We start from the raw sequence: 17,603 nt of genomic DNA on the forward strand, positions 1-17,603 counted from the left end.
GAAGAATTACCATGGTATTTGGAATAATGTTGTATTAATTCATGGCACTAAAAAACATTTGTGAAGAGATGTTCCGAAATCAGACTGATAGAGAAAAGAAGGTGGCTAATATAAAGTTTGCCCTTCTCAAGCATTTCATAATCCCTATCTTTGATCACTGGAACAGAAAGCAATATGGGATTAACAACAAGACTAAGGATCCTTAAGGGCTGTTTGAGCATCACAGATTGGCTCTGCCACTTGGGAGGACCCATCAGTATATTCTGGATTTAACCCAATAGAAAGTTCTAGATTTGGTTTTCTGATTCTCCTTTTTTTCAAGCAGCTCAGGGCCAGGCCTTTAGGGGACTTCTTCCAAAATTTATGGGTTCACATGGATGTTTGGGATGTTGAGATCTGGGAAGAAGAAGCTGGTTTAATCCATTTCAGCTATAGAGCACTTTCTATATTTAGGATTTTAAATTATGTTTTATTAAGAATGCAAATTATAAGCATTTCTAGGACTCCAGGTACTTGCATGTCCCAGCTAGCACATAAACCTCATGCCATTAAAATCTGAATAAAGCAGGTTAAGTTTGCAGCAGATTTAAAATAGGGCAAAAGGGAGGGTGGGAAGAGAGCCCATACAACATGTTGAACATCTACTCACTAGAATGGGAGGAGAAACATCTACACCTGAGCTGAACTGACACAACTGCCTGTGAAGCTGCAGCATCAATCTGAGTTTGGCCACAAATATCTGTTTGAAAGACTTACCATTTATACTTTTTTTCTTTGGGATGTTTTGTTGTTTCTTGGTGTGTTGTGTTTTTGTTTTTGTTTGTTTTTTTGTGTGTGTGTGTTTAGTTGTTTTTTTGTTTGTTTGTTTGTGTTGTTTTTTTTTCCCTTGGGGATCATGTCCTCTATCTGGTGCCAGCAGGAGGCATGGCTCCATGGCATCAACCATGGGAATCTGTTGCGGACACTTAGCCTGAAGCCTCCATAATTTCTGACACCGAGCATCTGAGGAAATAGCATTCGGTATTTCATTCTGACATTTCAGCTCTTGACAGCCTGCTACAGAACGCTGCTTGAACCCCAAGTCAAATGCAATGAACGGAGCACAGCTTTGCAAAAAAAAAAGAAATGTAAGCAAGGCCAGTTCAGCTTGGCCTATCTCACAGGGAGTCGAGAGAGGGAAGCAGAAATATGTGGCTTTAGGCAGCTGTTCCATTTCTGTGTGACTCTTAAAAATAACTTGCAATTTTCAAAAAAGCAGTAACAGGCACTATCAGGGCCCCCTGGCCTAATGAGAGTACCAGCAATGAATTAGGCAGCAAATGCCCTGGATTGCCCAGCAATTTCTTCTCAAACTCCCAGAGAGATGACACATTTCTCCTCCTCCTTGTAACATTTACTCTCTTTGTGCCCATTCAGTCCTTTGCTTCATATTCATTCAGCTTCTACCTGTGTGCTTTGTGGTGCCAATGACTCCACCTTAGCTCCACATTACCCCTCTCACTGCCTTTCCTCACTCTGCTCCAGCTGGAGCAGCGCCTTGGTGGAAAGCATCTGGTACCCCTTTCCCCTGCCCACACCCTATGTTGTTCCTGCAGCCACCACTCATGTCCCCACTGCTCTTCACTCATCTGGGAGCCCAAACAGGATTTAAGCATCTGTCCCTCAAGCCTCATGTGGGCTGCATCCTGATGCTCTAATCTACCTGCCTCCATCATGCAGCCACTTTCTGTAGCCATTCAACTCTCCCATAAACTCAAGGCAACAAAGGCATGCTGGGCACATGCTGCCTCTGCATTGGAATGATCCCACCTGGAGTGAAATCCCAGGCAGCTCACTCTCACCTGCTTGTGGTCCACTGCCACCAGGGCAACGTGGCGTCATGCGTCATCAGCCTCTGCCCGTGAAGGGGTGGGTAATGACAAGATTATCTTGCAAAGTGAAAGGTAACAACACAATTATATCTGTGACTTGGGAGGGCTGTGAATAGAGCCCCTTCCTGCCACCTGGCACAGCCGCTACTCTCCAAGAGTTGAGGACAGCTTGCCTGTTCCAGGCAGTCCCCTGAAGTCCCCCAGGCCCTGGTCTGGGGTAGCTCTTCGAAGATGGCTTAGCCTGACTAAATGCATTGCCCTGTGCAAGCAGCAAAAAACCTCACACTTATAGCTGTAGCAACGTATTCTATAGCAAAACTCTATAACAGAAAATGATTTACTTCCATGACTGTTTGCTTGACGTAAGTAAAGGGTTATAGAATTTCTGGAAGATACAACTATCAAGTGCACAACAACAACTGAGGAACTACATTTCTTTACAGCTTGTCTAAAATGTCACACTGTGCAGAGACCTGGGGGCATGTTTTAGTGATGTGCTTTAAATGGTGAACAGTGAAAGCTAATTCTTCTCCCAAAAAGGATGCAAGCAGGAAATTTGTTTAAAAGACAAAGCTTTCAATGAATAACAAGTGCTTGTGTTCACATGTGCGCTCAGGTTGCTTTCAGGGTTGGTTTTTGTCTGTCTTGGCTCTGCTTTCTAAAACATCTCCAAAAACTTATGTATGTGCCTAAGTGCCAAACGTCTATAGTGCATCTCAACTTCGAGAGCAAGTGACAGTTAATTAAAACCATACATTACAGAGAATTTGTCCTTTCATGATAAATGATGGTATTGACAGATGAATTATTTTTACATTATGCTTAATTACATTGAAGCTCGACCCACCAGTGTGCAAGGGAAAGGGTAGCATTTTTGTTTGATACTAATAAGCTGTGTTCATTACTTTTCTTCTGCACTATTGACATGTAGTGAAAAGTGACCCAAATCCTCATACATTATATGTCAAACCAATTTCTTTTTTGGTGTTATGTCATGACATACTGGTCATACAGATCTGTTAAAAAAAAAAAGCCATAAGACTGCCGTGTCTCTTGGCACCTCATGGTGATGTAAGTCTAAAGCCTTAAGGAAACAATGACTGAGTCTGCCTGTGCACATGGTGTCAGTTCTGTACATTTTCCTTGCTCAGACTGTTGCGCATATAAAGCTCCTCATCTGAATCCTTGAGGTCCTGTTTATCTCCCACACATCCATTCTTCTTGTAGGAAGAAGCCAAAGCTGGATACAGAGCTACAAAATGGCTCTCCCTACTTTATGTGCCTCATAAAAAAACTTCTCCAAAAGGGAATATCTTTAGTCTTCAAATCATAAAGACCAGATCGTGCTGCCCCTGCTAGTGGAGCAGCATAAGCAGCTGAAATCAGTGGGCCTACTAAGAGAAAAGTGTATTAGCACAGTTAGGCAGATCTCCTAAATAAAAACCAAATACTCTACAATAAAAGCATTTTTTTGAAGTCTGCCTTCAGTGTTCAGAAAATATTACAGTTGCTGTAAGCCGTTTTTATTTCAAAGCCAGTCAAAAGCCTGGAAATGAAAACCTAAGATGACCACATTCATATCACCTATTACCCCTTCACAGAAATTTGCCCCTGCGACATCTTATTTCTGAATCGCTGCAGTGCTCTCTACTTGCACTCTGAATAGCTATTCTTGAACAGATTAAAAAGCATTGCTACTCTTTCCAATAAGCACTAAAGGCTTGCATTTAGGGTATGGTTAGCACATTTCAGAGGTTTCCACAGATAAATTTATTAGTGGAGTAGTACGACACACTGTGTAAAATGGGACAACATCAAATACTCCCTCTGTTTAATTTGGAACAGGGAGCTGAACTTCGAACTCCTGTCTCTCAAGAGAGTGCCAAAACCAGAGGGTTATTGGATATTTGCAGGATGGTGCTATTTTTTTTTTCTTTTTACTTTATTTAAATTGTTTCACCCAATTTTAGTTGGATTCCAAAGCAAATGGTGCTTGTGTGGCCATGACGCAATTTCCCACCCACTCTCCCTGGCATACTTGTGCAGGCCCAGCCCCTGTCCCAGCAGTCTTGACTACCAGGATGGGGCAGGGAGGAACCCACTCCCCGAAGGTTTCATGATGCAGGTGGCTGGGCCGGGCTGCCTGGTGCATTTCAGCGTGGGAGGAGGTTGTCCTGTGAGCCACCAACAAATGCCCATGGCAGCAAAGTCTTTGCAAATGTCCCAATGGGGAGAACTGCAGGTGGAGCTGGCAATCAGCCACAAAACACTGATCCATCAGAAATAAACCTTCATCCATGCTGGTGCTTGTGGAGCTACTTGCCTCTTAGCCATCCCTGATTTAAAACAGCCTGTGCTAATCTCTAGCACATTTTTGGCTAAGAAAGCCCTGTGCTTCAGCAGGGATCAGGCCAGGTTCACAACAGGAGCAGTGCCATGATGGACTCAGTGCTCTGTGGAAGCCATGGGAGGTGGCAGCATCCTTGCTACAGCCGGGGCCTGGGGAGAGCGAGATACCTCAAAACAGAGATCCTCAGAAGCCAGTAGATATGCCTTGGCCATGACACTGGTGAGGCATAGGAACCTGGCAGGGCTTTTCCATCCAGTCCTCAAAGCTCCCCACAATATCCAGCCTACAGAATGTCTCCTTCAGGCCACTTCTCTGTCACAAAACACATCACTAGTGGTGCTTCATCTCATTGTCCTTAATAATCCGGTTATCCATGAGGTGATGCAAAGCCAACACCTCTGCCTGCCTGCAGAAAGCATCCTCCTTTGTTTGAACATCAGTTTGGAAATCTCTCCCTTCAGAGGCTGAGGACAGGCTGGGTGGGTTCCCAGGAGAGGGGACAGCCCCGAGCCCCCAGCCAGGCAGCTGCATGGGGTTCCTCACAGGGCTGTCCAGCTACCTCCTGTTGATGCGTTTCTGCTTTGCATGAGACAGTATTTTTCTCTTTTTCACTCAGACACATGACTCCCAAGCCTAGCAACTGGGGCACCACCTGGGATAGGGTTTGGAAACTGAGCTCCAGTTCTTACTCTGACAAAAATTTGAATATCTTATATTGAGTATTTCCCAGAACCCACTTCTCCACACATCCTGCCAAGTACCCTAGCCAACAGGCAGCAGTATTATTTTACTTTTGCTCTCCAAGTAGTCGCTAATGCTTAGGAAAATGTAACAGTTAAAAAAAAAAAAAAAAAAAAAAGAGGGATGGACAAATGCCTCTTCCAGAACACACAAGAACCAGGGTTGGAGGCACCATTGTGGGAGAAACAGCAGGTCTCTCCAGGCACAGGAGCACATCAAGTCCAGATGTCCCAGTCGAGCTCCCTAAGCATGGGCAAAATGTAAAAGTGCAACCATTCTCATCAGCAAGACTTAGATGTGGTATGTGGGTCTGTTCATCCAGCACAGGCCAGGCCAGGTAAAGCATGTCCAGAAGCACACGTTCAGACATGCAAGGAACTCAGTGGATGGAAACGTGGGTGTTAAGGAATGTAGGCACCTCTGGGGTGAAGGGGCAGGGGAACAAGTTTCTTAAGATATATATTTTAGACTTAGCGTGTGAAGTGACACATCCACTAGACACCAAAGTTCCTCCATCAGATTAAGTTCCTGAAGATGATCTAATAGAAAGTGTCTGCTTCCCACCTCAGAGTGCTCCCAAATCAAAGATTCGAAGAGTGCCTGCTGTTCCACTCACTTTTCACACACCCATTGCTAATTGCTTTTCTGTGATTAAGGAGAAGTGTTTCATCTGTATACACGAAAATGGGTGAAAACCCTAGAAGAAAAATATTGCAAAGCTAAACACGACTGTTTATGAACTTTCACCTGTTCTGCAAAAATGGTCATGTTTATGAAGCTAAGCAAAGGTCTGTCTGCAACACTTGTTAAATTAATCCAGCTAGAATCGGTGATGATAGAGGAAATACCACAGATACCAGGTTTGCTTCTGTATGTATTTCTGGGGAACTTGAGCTGCTAGCACCACTTTTTGCACTTGGCTTTGCAAGGAGGAAAGCAGATGCTTTTCTCTTTCCTTCATTTTGATTAAACTAATACAGTTTTGGCAGCTTATGCAGCAATTGTACCTTTTCTTTAAATTTTTGTCCAGTTCAGTCATAGGCATGGGCAATAGCAAATAAAAGCACATCTGCAGTTTGTTAAAAGACACAGCAAAAACATGACATCAGGACTGAGGGAGCATCTCAAATCTTTCCACCTAAGTCTTTCCACCAAACTTCTTTTAAAAAGGATGAACAGAAAGTTCTGAAGGAACAAAACAAATCCAGACACCATGCCACCCTCTCGTTTTCTTTGCTTCTGTGTTTTAGAATTCCAGAGCAAAAAGCCACAAGCACAAACAAAAAATTACTTCCTTTAGGTGGTAACCACATACATCATTCAACTGTTGGTTGGTTGTTTTTTTTTTTCTTATTTTTCTCACATAATTTTAAGAAATAACTTTGCCACATTTCTTATGTGCACCTCTGAAATTCTTCAGGGATGCCTGGATGATTAAGAAGAACTTACTGAATTAATAAGCCAGAGTACTTTGCAAAGGCATTAAAATAATGTAAGTAGGAGGCACACCCAAGGCTGTGCTGTGGGTGAGCAATGTGTGGAGCTGAGCTCGACTACAACATTTTGCTGAAAGCAAGTATTCCCTTCCAAAGCAGACAGCGGCTCTACCAGCTACTTCGCAGTGGCAGCCTTGTGCAGTGATGTCGTACAAAGCCTTTTTGAGCCTCTACAAACCGCAACAAGTTCCAAACCTGACTCATGTCTAGAACTTTGCCTCGCTCGCTGTTGCCGGCTTAGTCATTGCCAGCAGCCCTACATGCATCTGCTAATCCTGTGGTATCCTCAGCACCCTTCCCTCCTATGGGAAAGCCCTGGTTAGTCAGCCCCTCGCAGAAAGGTAGGGTATTGTGATATTTCTCTTACCATTGTGCTGCTTTGTTCTTCTTGCATTCCCATCTTAATGACGGCGTGTGAGCTGTTGGCCTTCCACACTTTCTTTGTGCCTATGTAAATTCAGTGTTTGATGCTGAAGAGGCGGAGACGATTTCTAAGTCAAGGGGCAGGTGTGAGTGAAAGGAGCAACCCAACAGCCAAACTATTTGAAAAAGAAACCTTTAATGTCTCATCAGCTCAGCACTTGAAAAAAAAAAAAAAGCCTTCATAACTTGCCTTGAAAACTGGAAAAACAGGGTGTCTAGCTATAATTTAAGACATTAATAACATGAAGATATTGCAGTTCCCTGACATATTTTGACTTCTGCACAGCGAAATGCGATCTTAAAACTAGGTGTGATTATTAACATGTGAAACACTGTCAGTGACAAAGAAATTACAGTCGGGTTGATTTGTTTCTCATTCACTAGTCAAAATTTCAATATATTTTGAGTAAAGAGCCCAGGTAAAATTTTAGAGTGCGCCTCAAAAAATGGTTATTTCCCTTTGTCAAACAAACATACTGACAAATATTTTGGCATTACCAGAAATTTTAGCATACTTATAGTACTGTAACAACTTTACAGGACTGACCATGGTCTTCAGAGGTATGCAGTGGCTACCATGAACACCCGTAAAACTGCAGCCTCAGGATATGACACTCCAGTTAACAAACTAAGTTTCAGAAAAATGTATTTTTCATCCACAACTGATGACTTTGCACTCTCAGTCTGGATGTTTCCTTTCCAGCCCATAAAACACAGCAAAGCAAGAATAAATACACTTTTCCATAAGGTAACACACGTTAATATGAGATATCTGAATTCTCACAACTTATTTTTATTTCTGTGGTCCAGAAAAGACTTTCAAGCATGTAGTTAAAGTTTAAGAACATGAATATCTTACTCGCCTTCTCTAGGAAAACTACCCTGTTTGAAGTTCTGTATGTGCATCTAGGCTCTGGCATGTCAGTCACAATATTCTAAAAAAGAAGTCATATACAGCCTCCTCTGCACAGGCATCTTTACATCGATCATGGAAATCTCAACAAGAAACCAAAAGTCAAATTTCCTATTGGATTTCTTCCTTCTGCTGAAATAATCAACTTTCTCCATAGTTTCCTCATCTAGAACATTTTTATGATGCTAGTAGATAGATGGGCAAATGCAAGCATCCTGCTCCTTGTGCCTTCAAAGTTATCACGTAAAGATAACAGTGTTTTCTTTTAATCTTTTTTTCATTACTGAATATTATGCTTACAACAATCCTGCTTTGCTACAGATGGTTTCCTGTTGTTTCTGCCAAATGTGAAATAGCTATAAAACTTGAAAAGGTTTTGATGCTGTCACTGTATGAAAAATTGCATCTACGAGGGAAAATTAAATATGAGCCTTAGCCTTTAATTGCTTTAATCTTACTTAGTAAGTGAACTTTTTCACTCCCACCCCCGACTCAAAGCTTCCGATAACATGACCTGAAGGTAAAAATACAGCTACGTATTTTAGTCAGGTAGAAAGCCTTCATTAACAAAAACAAAAAAAGAGGAAGGGGAAGTAGATAATTCTCATATCCAGACCAACCAAACAGCCACCAACTCCTGCTAACAAGAGCAGTGCCTTTGGCTCAGCTTCATAAAACATGTAAAGTCATTTCTGCTAGAAGACAGTGAAGTTCCTGTTTTCAGTGCTATAATAAGGAAATCTGTCATCTTAGCAGACAAATTACTAGAAAATGGCTTGCGTACTCCCTAGGGGACAGAGCCTTTGCTCCTTGCGTGGGCAAACCTCAGCGAACTCAGTGACAGCTTTACTTGAACACAGAAGAGTGTTAAGAAGTACTTCAAAGAAAAATGAAATTTTATACATTTCTCATATAATGTGGCAAACTGTTGATGCTCTCTATAGGCACAGATTCAGTGTTGCATAGGAGAAAGGCTAGAGAAAAGACATGGGACAGGCACATGGCTTAAAAGTGGAGTATCAACAAACAAGTGAGCTGCACAGACTCTCAAATTTCTGCTAGTATTTGGCTGGCACCACATCAACATACTCATTTTCTAGAAAAAACAGTGAGCTTTTAACCACATCCTTCTGCCAACAAGGTAAGGCTGTGTTCAATGCCATGGATCTGCCCATACAAGCACTGAGGGTAGATGCAAAGAGAGTAAATATTAGAAATCTCTCTGTTATTTCGAGTGCATTTGTCTGTCTGTTGCCTTACATTGAAGACCTGATATCTTTGGGCTCTGCAGATCAAAAAGCAAGTGTTCTGTATGACACAAGAGATTTGGCAAGCACCCATTTCTGGAGGAAGAAACCATGCAATTGTAGTCTCACTCGACCAAGACATCAGACCTCAGCTTCCCAGCTGCTCAGACTTCTGTTGTTCATTCCTGGGCATGGACCTGTAAATCCATCTGCTACAAGAAGAAGTTCACTCTTGGTGGAAAGACAAGCTGGTGGGATTTTAGTTTCTTTTAACCTGTGTTATCTTTCCCTGCTCTGGAGGCTGGAATTTAAAAGCTGAGGCACAGGTGACATTGTGGGCAGGAGACATTGTGGGCAGGAGAGAGTGGAAAATGTGTACAGTCATCAAACTGCAACCAAATGTCTCATCTACACGTGGACTTGCCTCACCCATGTGCTGTACCCCCGAGGGCATCCTTCACTGCCTTCTCAAAGGGCTCCTGGTGTTTCCCCATGCAGAGATAACTCACTCCAGAGATAACCGTTTGTTTGTTTAGTCTGGCTTCCACCTAAGGTAAATTAAAAACAACCTTCTACAACCTCTGGGAGACCTGTACTGAACAGCTATGAACAAATCCCTGTAGTTCAACCCAGCTGTGGCTCCTGGTTCATTGAAAAGGTCTCCAGGCTGGGGGGAACAGGGGTGCAGGGGCTACTTGGGACCTGTATGGCCGATGTGCTGAACCTGCTGCCTTCTCTGAGTGACCTTGCACATTGGCCAACTTCGAGATCTATGAAAACCAGTGGCCCCTTGCCTGGGCCAGGAAGGCATTCACAGACAAGCACCTTTTATTTCTCTTTTGTAGCGCCACATGTGTACATCTGGACCTTGGATGAAAATCAGAACGGGGCATGCAGGTCCCATTCAAATAGCTGCTGACATTACTGGAGAGTCTCCTGGTGGCTTCATGGGGCTGTGGACCAAGCCCCTGTAGGTTCGTTTACTTATATATGTATTTATTACCAATTTTGTCATTTGGTCACCAGCTGGATTATTTGCACCTTTCTCATGCAATTAAATGACACAAGCTGCTAGTTCTGGATTTCTTTCTCACAACCAGCTAGAAACCATGATAGAAAACATAACCCTGCCACATCAGAGACGTTCTTCATATATCGTATTGTATTTGCATCTAGGTTTCCTTGTTTCTAGCCAATCTCATCTGTTATCTGTTTTGGTCTGCTTATGGGAACTGGTAATTTTTGAAAATTGAGAGCAAGGAAAGAACAATGTTTTTTTCCTTTGTATTTTACATCCTAAGGAAACCAATAGGATCTACACATGCACATGAAAACATACCCCTCAAATTGGCAAAAAGTTAGCACATGCTTTTTCTGTATGGAAAATTTAGAGACAAAGATCATCATGGGGAAGTATTTTAATGTAATGAAATAAATCTGTGCCCCATAATGCTTGGATACTTGGCTCTGCTTTTGTCTCTCTTGGAGGGTGCTGACACTCAGACTTGGTGATGGATTAAACAGTGACAGCTGAGATAGTTACTGCCCTCAGCTGTGCATCCTGCCCTTTTGGAAATTACTGCCCTCCTGCAGCTGGCACAACTCAACGCTTAGTGAATCTGGTTTCAGACTGCCAGACTTCACGCCAGCCATGGCTCATGTGGATTCACTGGCCTGTAAACTCCCGTGGCTTGGAGGTGAGTCTGTGAGGTGTTGAGCAGTACCTACTGTGCAGGTGGGAAAGGATCAGAAAGAAAGGGGGTGCCCAGCTGAAAGTGGTGCTGCTTCGCTTGGCCCCCTGTCACAGGCCACGGGGTGGGCAGCAGCCCACAGATCATTCTCAGCTATTTTAGGAAATACAAGTACATCTGACTCAGGGGACCCATTGTCATCAGCTACCCACCAAGGAAAGAAATGGCAAAATATCAAGTGACAAAAAGAGAACATCTCCCCAGCCTTTTTTGTCGTTGTTGTTGATGATTTTTTTTCTTTTGTAGCTGCCCTTCAGGGACAGAATTAAACTGTGCTCAGCACTGATTAAACTCTGCTCTTTTGAGGTCTAGCACAAATCTTTTTTGGTGACTTTGATAGGAAGACAAGTTTTACTTTAGGATGGTAATTTCAAACTCCTTTTTGTTATAAGTGGTAAATTTAAGTCCCATGTTTGAGGATGCCGTATATTTCATAGTTCCTAACTACAGCAGGCTATAAACCAGCACCAGGTATTTTAACAGATTATGCCATTTTTAGGCTTTGATCTTGTCTGTTCCTCATATTTTTGCAGTCCCAGTTTTTCTCTTCCAAGATGCGTGATCTGAATGCACAGGGCCTTTTTGTCTCCTTCTTTTTAGTGACAGAAGCCAATTTCTATAAAGCCTCAATTGATCAGCTCTTAGTATACAGATCTGCTTCCTTCCTCGGTCCATCTCTCAAGCCATGGAGTGTGTATACAGTTGTGAGACAAAAATGGAGCATGTCACAGGAATGCATACTTTTAGTCCAGATAATTGTAAATATCTAATCCTGAACTATTAAAATGGTTCTTGCTTAAAATGAAAAGAAAAATCCTGACACTCAATCTGCAAATAATTGCATGCTGCTTAACTGGCACTTGAGTAGTTTTTCTTTGTGATATATTCAAAGGAAGAGATGGATGCTCTGTCAGAATTAAAAGCTCTCTCAGTACTTGGCCATATGTTTCTGCTTTGGTCCCCAGCCTGCTACAGTGCTGAACAGAGGATAAACACTGGTCTAAAGGAGTTTCATATACAACACAACTTTGGGGGGAAGTGGGAAAAAAAGCAAATCTTTCCAGGGTTCCTTCTTACCAAAGAGTGGGCTTGGACTTGGATTCAGCCAAGTTTCGCAGCACCATGTCCTGACCATAAAGCCTAATGAACCAGAGTCTCATTAACCAGAGCTCAAATATCTTTCTATGCCAGGCTCCAGTAGAGAAGCAAACATCTCGCAGAAGGTTGGTTGGGAAGGGTTGGATGCTGGAGGTTTGCAGCTAGGCTGATCTTGGCCTTTAAGATCAAAAGGGTCTCAGGTCTATCAACATTTCAGGATGCCACAAGCATAGTCAAGCTAAGCATTATGAACTCTTGTTTTTCCTCCACAGTGACCATTGACCATACCTAAGTAATCTTCCCAAAACATAGTTTAACCCTCGCATGTTTATTGTCAGAGCAAGCCCCTGGATTGTCAGTTCATCAAGACCCTCCAAGCTTCATGGGCACAGCAAGACAGGCAAGGGGCAGCTGAGATACCACAAACTGCTGGAGAAGTTTATTATGGGGCAGGGAATGGGGCAACATTAACTTCTTGAAAAAGCCTTTCTGCTATAAAACTGACAGAGCTCTGGCAGCCACTTCTGCCACGTCAAATCTTACCAGCTCTCCCCTCCCAAAAAGGAAACAAGCAGAATTTAAGGCACTAAATCAAAAAAGAGGCTTGGGTCTGTAGAACTAAGTCTGAAAAAGAATAAATGCCATAAACTCTATGAAATCCACTAGGGACTTTGCTATTCATTTTGCACTGCAGATGGTCAGACAATATGGTAATGTGGTAATGTAAAACCTGTTGCTAGATTCATGGCAGGTGATTCAGCTAAAGCATTGTGGATTAACTTCATAGGATGCCGCTTCTGATAGTTCAAAACCAGCACTCGATAGTGTCAGATCAGGAAGATGTGGCCCTGACTCCATCTGCACAGAGATTTGAAAATCCATGGGCAAAGCTTTAACTTCTTCAAAAAACAACAGCAGATAATGCTTCAAAACAGTATTTGTTTATCTTTTATTCTTTTGCTTCTAATGGTCTCATTCTGAATTTGAAAATAACTTCCTCTCTACTTTTGTTCTGATTTCCCTACTGGGAAGAAACCAAAAGATCCAAGCTACGTCAAGTCAGAAGAAATGTGTGCAAAGCTAACACGGTTCAGGAGGCTGTGTTTGATCACTAAATGTTGCCACGGAGCCAGCAAGAGCTGGGCACATCACCCTTGTGAGAGCTCTGCCATGGACTGAGTGGGCCCAGGATATCAGTTCGTTTGTTATAGAATTGGATGAGTAACAAATCAAACAAAAGAACAACAAGTTACTTGGCCTCCACATAGTATTTGGATGTCCTAGTCTTTTGCTGTATGAAGCCAGGTTTTAGTTTTCTGGAAAAAGTATGGCCAAGCACAGTCCACACAGCGATCATCGGTACAGGTTAATAATACTTGCCAAGGTGGCCAGTCATAAATGTCACAATTCTGTCTTTGTTCAGTAATATCTAATCCTTTACAGGGACTTACCTTCTTGGAAAATACATGGCAAGAAAGTGTCTTTGGTTTTGCAAACAAGTTCTTGTCCTAACAATGCACTGACCAGAACATTTCTACATATTAGGGAGGAAGGTTTTTCCCCCAACAAGAGCTGCTGCTCCAGGAGCTGTTGCATAAAAAGGGGCACCTGTTATCTTCTGGATGCATCATAAAGAATACTGTAGGTCTTCAGGGTCAGGGGGGCACCAGAAGACAGCAAAGGCCTGGTCTGGAGAATAACCAGAGGAAGAAATGGGATGCCTTTAACAGGTGTGAATGGAAAGGCTGATCTATCCCCAGCTCCTCATGAATGACTCATGCAGGGTGTGGTCATGCTGGAACCCTCAAGTTATTCTGCTATAGGCAGGAGCTCATGTTGTAATTTATCTACCCTTTAAGCTGAGAAGAGCAGCAGCGTAGATACAATCTGAAACCCAGTTCCATCCTAGCATGGTCAAAGGAAACAACTTTGTTGAGGATATTAGAGGGGAATTCCTCCACTGATGACAACATGAGAAAAACATTATCTTAATATTAATCTTATCTTCAAAAGATTATGCTGCTATTTTTTGAAAACTGAAACTTAGACTATTTATCTAGCACAGCTATGTTGGTTCAATTAGAAATTGTAGACTCTGTCAAAATATTCCAGCCCTCCAAGAAACGTCACCCTTACATGTAAAGTTGACATGGTTTGGACGAAGCCATTTTCAGAGGAATTCTAAACACCTTTGTGATACAGTCATGCATTTAGTTCAACATTTTCAGTGAGGTGATTTCCACTGCATACAATTCAGTACAATCCCTTGAAAAAGACCATCTAACAATCTGATGTGAAAAAATAAACCACCTATTTATGGCAGCCCTTTTCTGTAAATGCTATCGACACAAAAAAAAAAAAAAAAAAAAAAAAAAAAAAAAGGCATGCTGGCTTTTTCTGGACACGTTCTCATCTGAGATCTTTGTTGTGGTCAGACTATATTACTGCAAACAGCAACACAACTGTTCTGCACCCTGCCAACCAAAAGAGCTGGGTCAAGCTTTAGTAACAGTTTCACCCTTGTCAGACATCTCTAGTGAAATTGCGTTCACAGTAGCTTACCTGAAAGTGAAATTGTTCACACTGAGTGGTGCAGAGCCAAACTGGCTGCTGATGAATGTAATTTATTTCCTTAATTTGATTGTCCTTGTTTCATTTAATTTCAAAATTAATTTCTTAACTGTGTTGCCTGACGTTTCTTTTGTATTCTTTTCACTTTCTATGTCTCAGACATTTCTGACTGAGAATAACAAAGAACTGAGTAATCCTGATCACGGTCATGCTGTTTGACTCCATTTTGTATAATCACATTTTGTACAATCCTTTTAAAATCTGGGATCTTTCTTATAGACCTGCCAGAGATTTCCACTATTTGTCCAAAACATTTCAAGAGCTATCATTTGAAAATGCAATGTACAAGATTACATTCCTCTACTGCAGAGAAGTGGAAGCAGCAGCCATGTGCCTCGTCTATTCCAGCAGCCGTAGGTGCAAAAGTTTTCCTTGTAGCTTGAGGCATATGACGAGGTTTTGGGTGGTACCCCAAGGAAGTGTTGATCACTAAGCTCCTCGGCATCATTGCACTAGATGAGGATCTCACCCCTTATCCCATGTGGGACAGATCTGAGTGCTATCCAGAGCCCCTTCATCTACTACCTAAAGCTCCACAGGTTGCAAAAATGAGAACACTTTTTCTCTTAGGCATACAAGTGTCTAGCTGCACTTTTTTTCTAATCCACTGTATCAGTTGTGTAGCCATGGCAGCAGCAGCTGAAAACACCCAGCTGAGCATCAGTGACCATCTTTCACAGTTGTACAAGGCTCACGCAGGACACTTTACTGTTGGAGTAGGTTTTACAGCCCTGGCTGAGCTCTCCGTTCCCTCAGATGTAGCTGAGCTCAGCATTTCAGAGCTAGTCTGGCACTACGTACAGCTGCAGTGCACTGTGCTTGGATCAGGTATACGATGCCACTGCTGCCCAGGTGCTCCCCAGTGTGGGCAGCAGCTTGCTTTCCGCTCCACACCTCAGTTCCCCAGCACCCTTTTTCAGTGAGATTGTGGAAACGAGAAATAAAAATTGGCACACTACAAACATATTCACAAGTACATGCAGTCAGCCTCAACACTACCAACGCTGTGATATCTCACAGCATTAGTAGTAATTTCAAAAATATAGTAACAGTCCCAAATGTACAGGTAGATTAGTTTGCAATGTTAACACAAACCCCAAACAAGCAGCCTCACTATCCTCTGGAGAATTATGTACATCAACTCAAATAAAAAAATCCTGCTGGCTCCTCTAGAGTTTGTGAACTGATCAGAACATCAGTACTTTTAATAGTAAGTCTGAAGCACATTCAATGTGAGCTTTTAATCACAGATGCTACCAGGAACTGTAGCTGCTTTCTCATATTCACATTTTAAAAAGCGATTATTAGTCTGATACCGGGAGCAGAGAAACTCACTGAATGGTAGATCTTCTTCAAACGAAACCTAAACCCGACATGATTTCCAGCCACAGCCCTCAGTGACATCCCCAGGACGGAGCGGCTCCCACACCAGTGCCACGCCGGCTTTGGATAGAGGCAGCAAAGACGCTTGACACCAGCCTACCTTGCTCAGATGGGCTCACCGCCACTGAAGCCTGGAGAAGCGGTCCACCCTTGGGTACAGGGCTCAGGATAACCCCTTGGTCGGACTCTCACAGGTGCCGAGACTCAGGCACAGCCAGCGTGCGTCTCCTGTTCTCTCAGAGCTTGTCATGAATGTCCCAAACTCGGTCCCAGAGAACCCAAACACACCAAAGCCCCGAGCTGCCGGCTCCCTTCGCAAGCTCGGAGAGGCTTCCAACAACTTCTTCCCGCCCGCTCTCTGCCGGGGAAGTTTCATCAAGCCCCGGAGCGGGCTCCGCTCGCTGCTGAAACTCGCCTACCCCACCTAGAGGTGCACCACAGGATGAGGAGGAGCCCCTCATCCCTTCCCGGCTCCTGCTGAATTCGGATTTTGCTGGTGAACTGGAAGAAAAGAAGGTTTCAGCAGGTTTGACACGGAGGAGGGGAGCCGGACCCTGCACTGGGGAGCAGGGAAACACTTCTGGGAAGCTCCCGGGAGTAGACGAGACAAGGGGGAAGATGACAAATCAAACAGTTTTTTTTCACATATACCTAGGTTTTAAGGGAATTTGAGGTGAATCCCCATACATTTGCCTCTGAAGCCTGCCTCACTTTCCTACCCCTCCAAATCAGGTTTGGGGAACCCCCAGACCTCCCGCAAGACTCCATCAGGGAAGGACCACATGAGAGACCCCAAGAATCACTGAGTCTCAAGGACCTGTGGGCAGGCCAGGCAAATTCTAAAGGAATAACTTCAATGTGTTTCAAATGGAAAATACCATAGCTACCTTTCTGAAGTACTAATACTTTTCTTCCAAAGTAACGCACAAATATTCTTATACTGTTGAAATTTTTAAGGTTCCAAATTCTGGCTGCCAACTAGCTGTTCTTGAGGGAAATGCCACTATTTCTGCAAAGACAGTGTTCCATAGAATTGGAAAATGTGAAATAACCTATTCAGATAGCATTATTTAAGAGTGAAGCAAAAATAAATGAATTGTGAAAAAAACAGCACACCTGAAAATGGCCTGAGTGCAACTAACAGTAGTTAACTCAGAGGTCACAAAGGAGAAAGATATCAACATTACATCTATTTTTGTGAGCATCCAACATGTACTATGAAAAGTAGATGGTGCTTGGTAGATCAGTGGAAAATAATTCTCAAATGAGACCTTTCAGCCTTGTTAGGTTACAAGATTCATAAAATCTGTATACTTGTAAGTCCACAGCTGACCTGACTATCACCATGCTGTTTGGCAAATGTGTGCATTGGAAACAGGGGTGCATTTGTTCTTAGCAACACATACCAAAATCCGTGTTATGAATGAGCATTATATTATAATTGGGCATAATTTCATTTTACTAAGATATTAAATTCAATAGTTCCAATTGTCAAAGACTGACCCTGGAGCTACATTGCAAGTTGCTTCCTTCATACCTGCAGAGAAGAAAAGGTTATGGTTGGTATCATGACAGACATGATGGTATCTGACCTTCCAAAGGGGCTGCTTCTCTTAGCAGCAAGTGAATTGTTCTTTACTTTAGTTCCTTGCTGAGATTAGGTTATATGAAAGACAAGGACGAAGGTAGGAATAGATGA

At 42.8% G+C, this 17,603-nt stretch overlaps 1 protein-coding gene across 1 annotated transcript in view; it reads right to left on the bottom strand.

Moving 5' to 3' along the window:
* EDAR (ectodysplasin A receptor) overlaps positions 1 to 6,858 on the bottom strand; it is a gene marked incomplete at both ends in the record, with an annotated part of 64,612 nt that extends 57,754 nt beyond the window's left edge. Inside the window, one exon of the mRNA XM_082053474.1 lies at positions 6,826 to 6,858. Coding sequence (XP_081909600.1) covers positions 6,826 to 6,858 — 33 coding nt within the window. The remainder of the gene's footprint in view (positions 1 to 6,825) is intronic.
* Positions 6,859 to 17,603: the final 10,745 nt, after the last annotated feature.

The sequence above is a fragment of the Streptopelia decaocto genome (assembly GCF_964273445.1).
Source record: "Streptopelia decaocto genome assembly, chromosome: 1".
In the NCBI taxonomy this organism is placed as follows: domain Eukaryota; kingdom Metazoa; phylum Chordata; class Aves; order Columbiformes; family Columbidae; genus Streptopelia; species Streptopelia decaocto.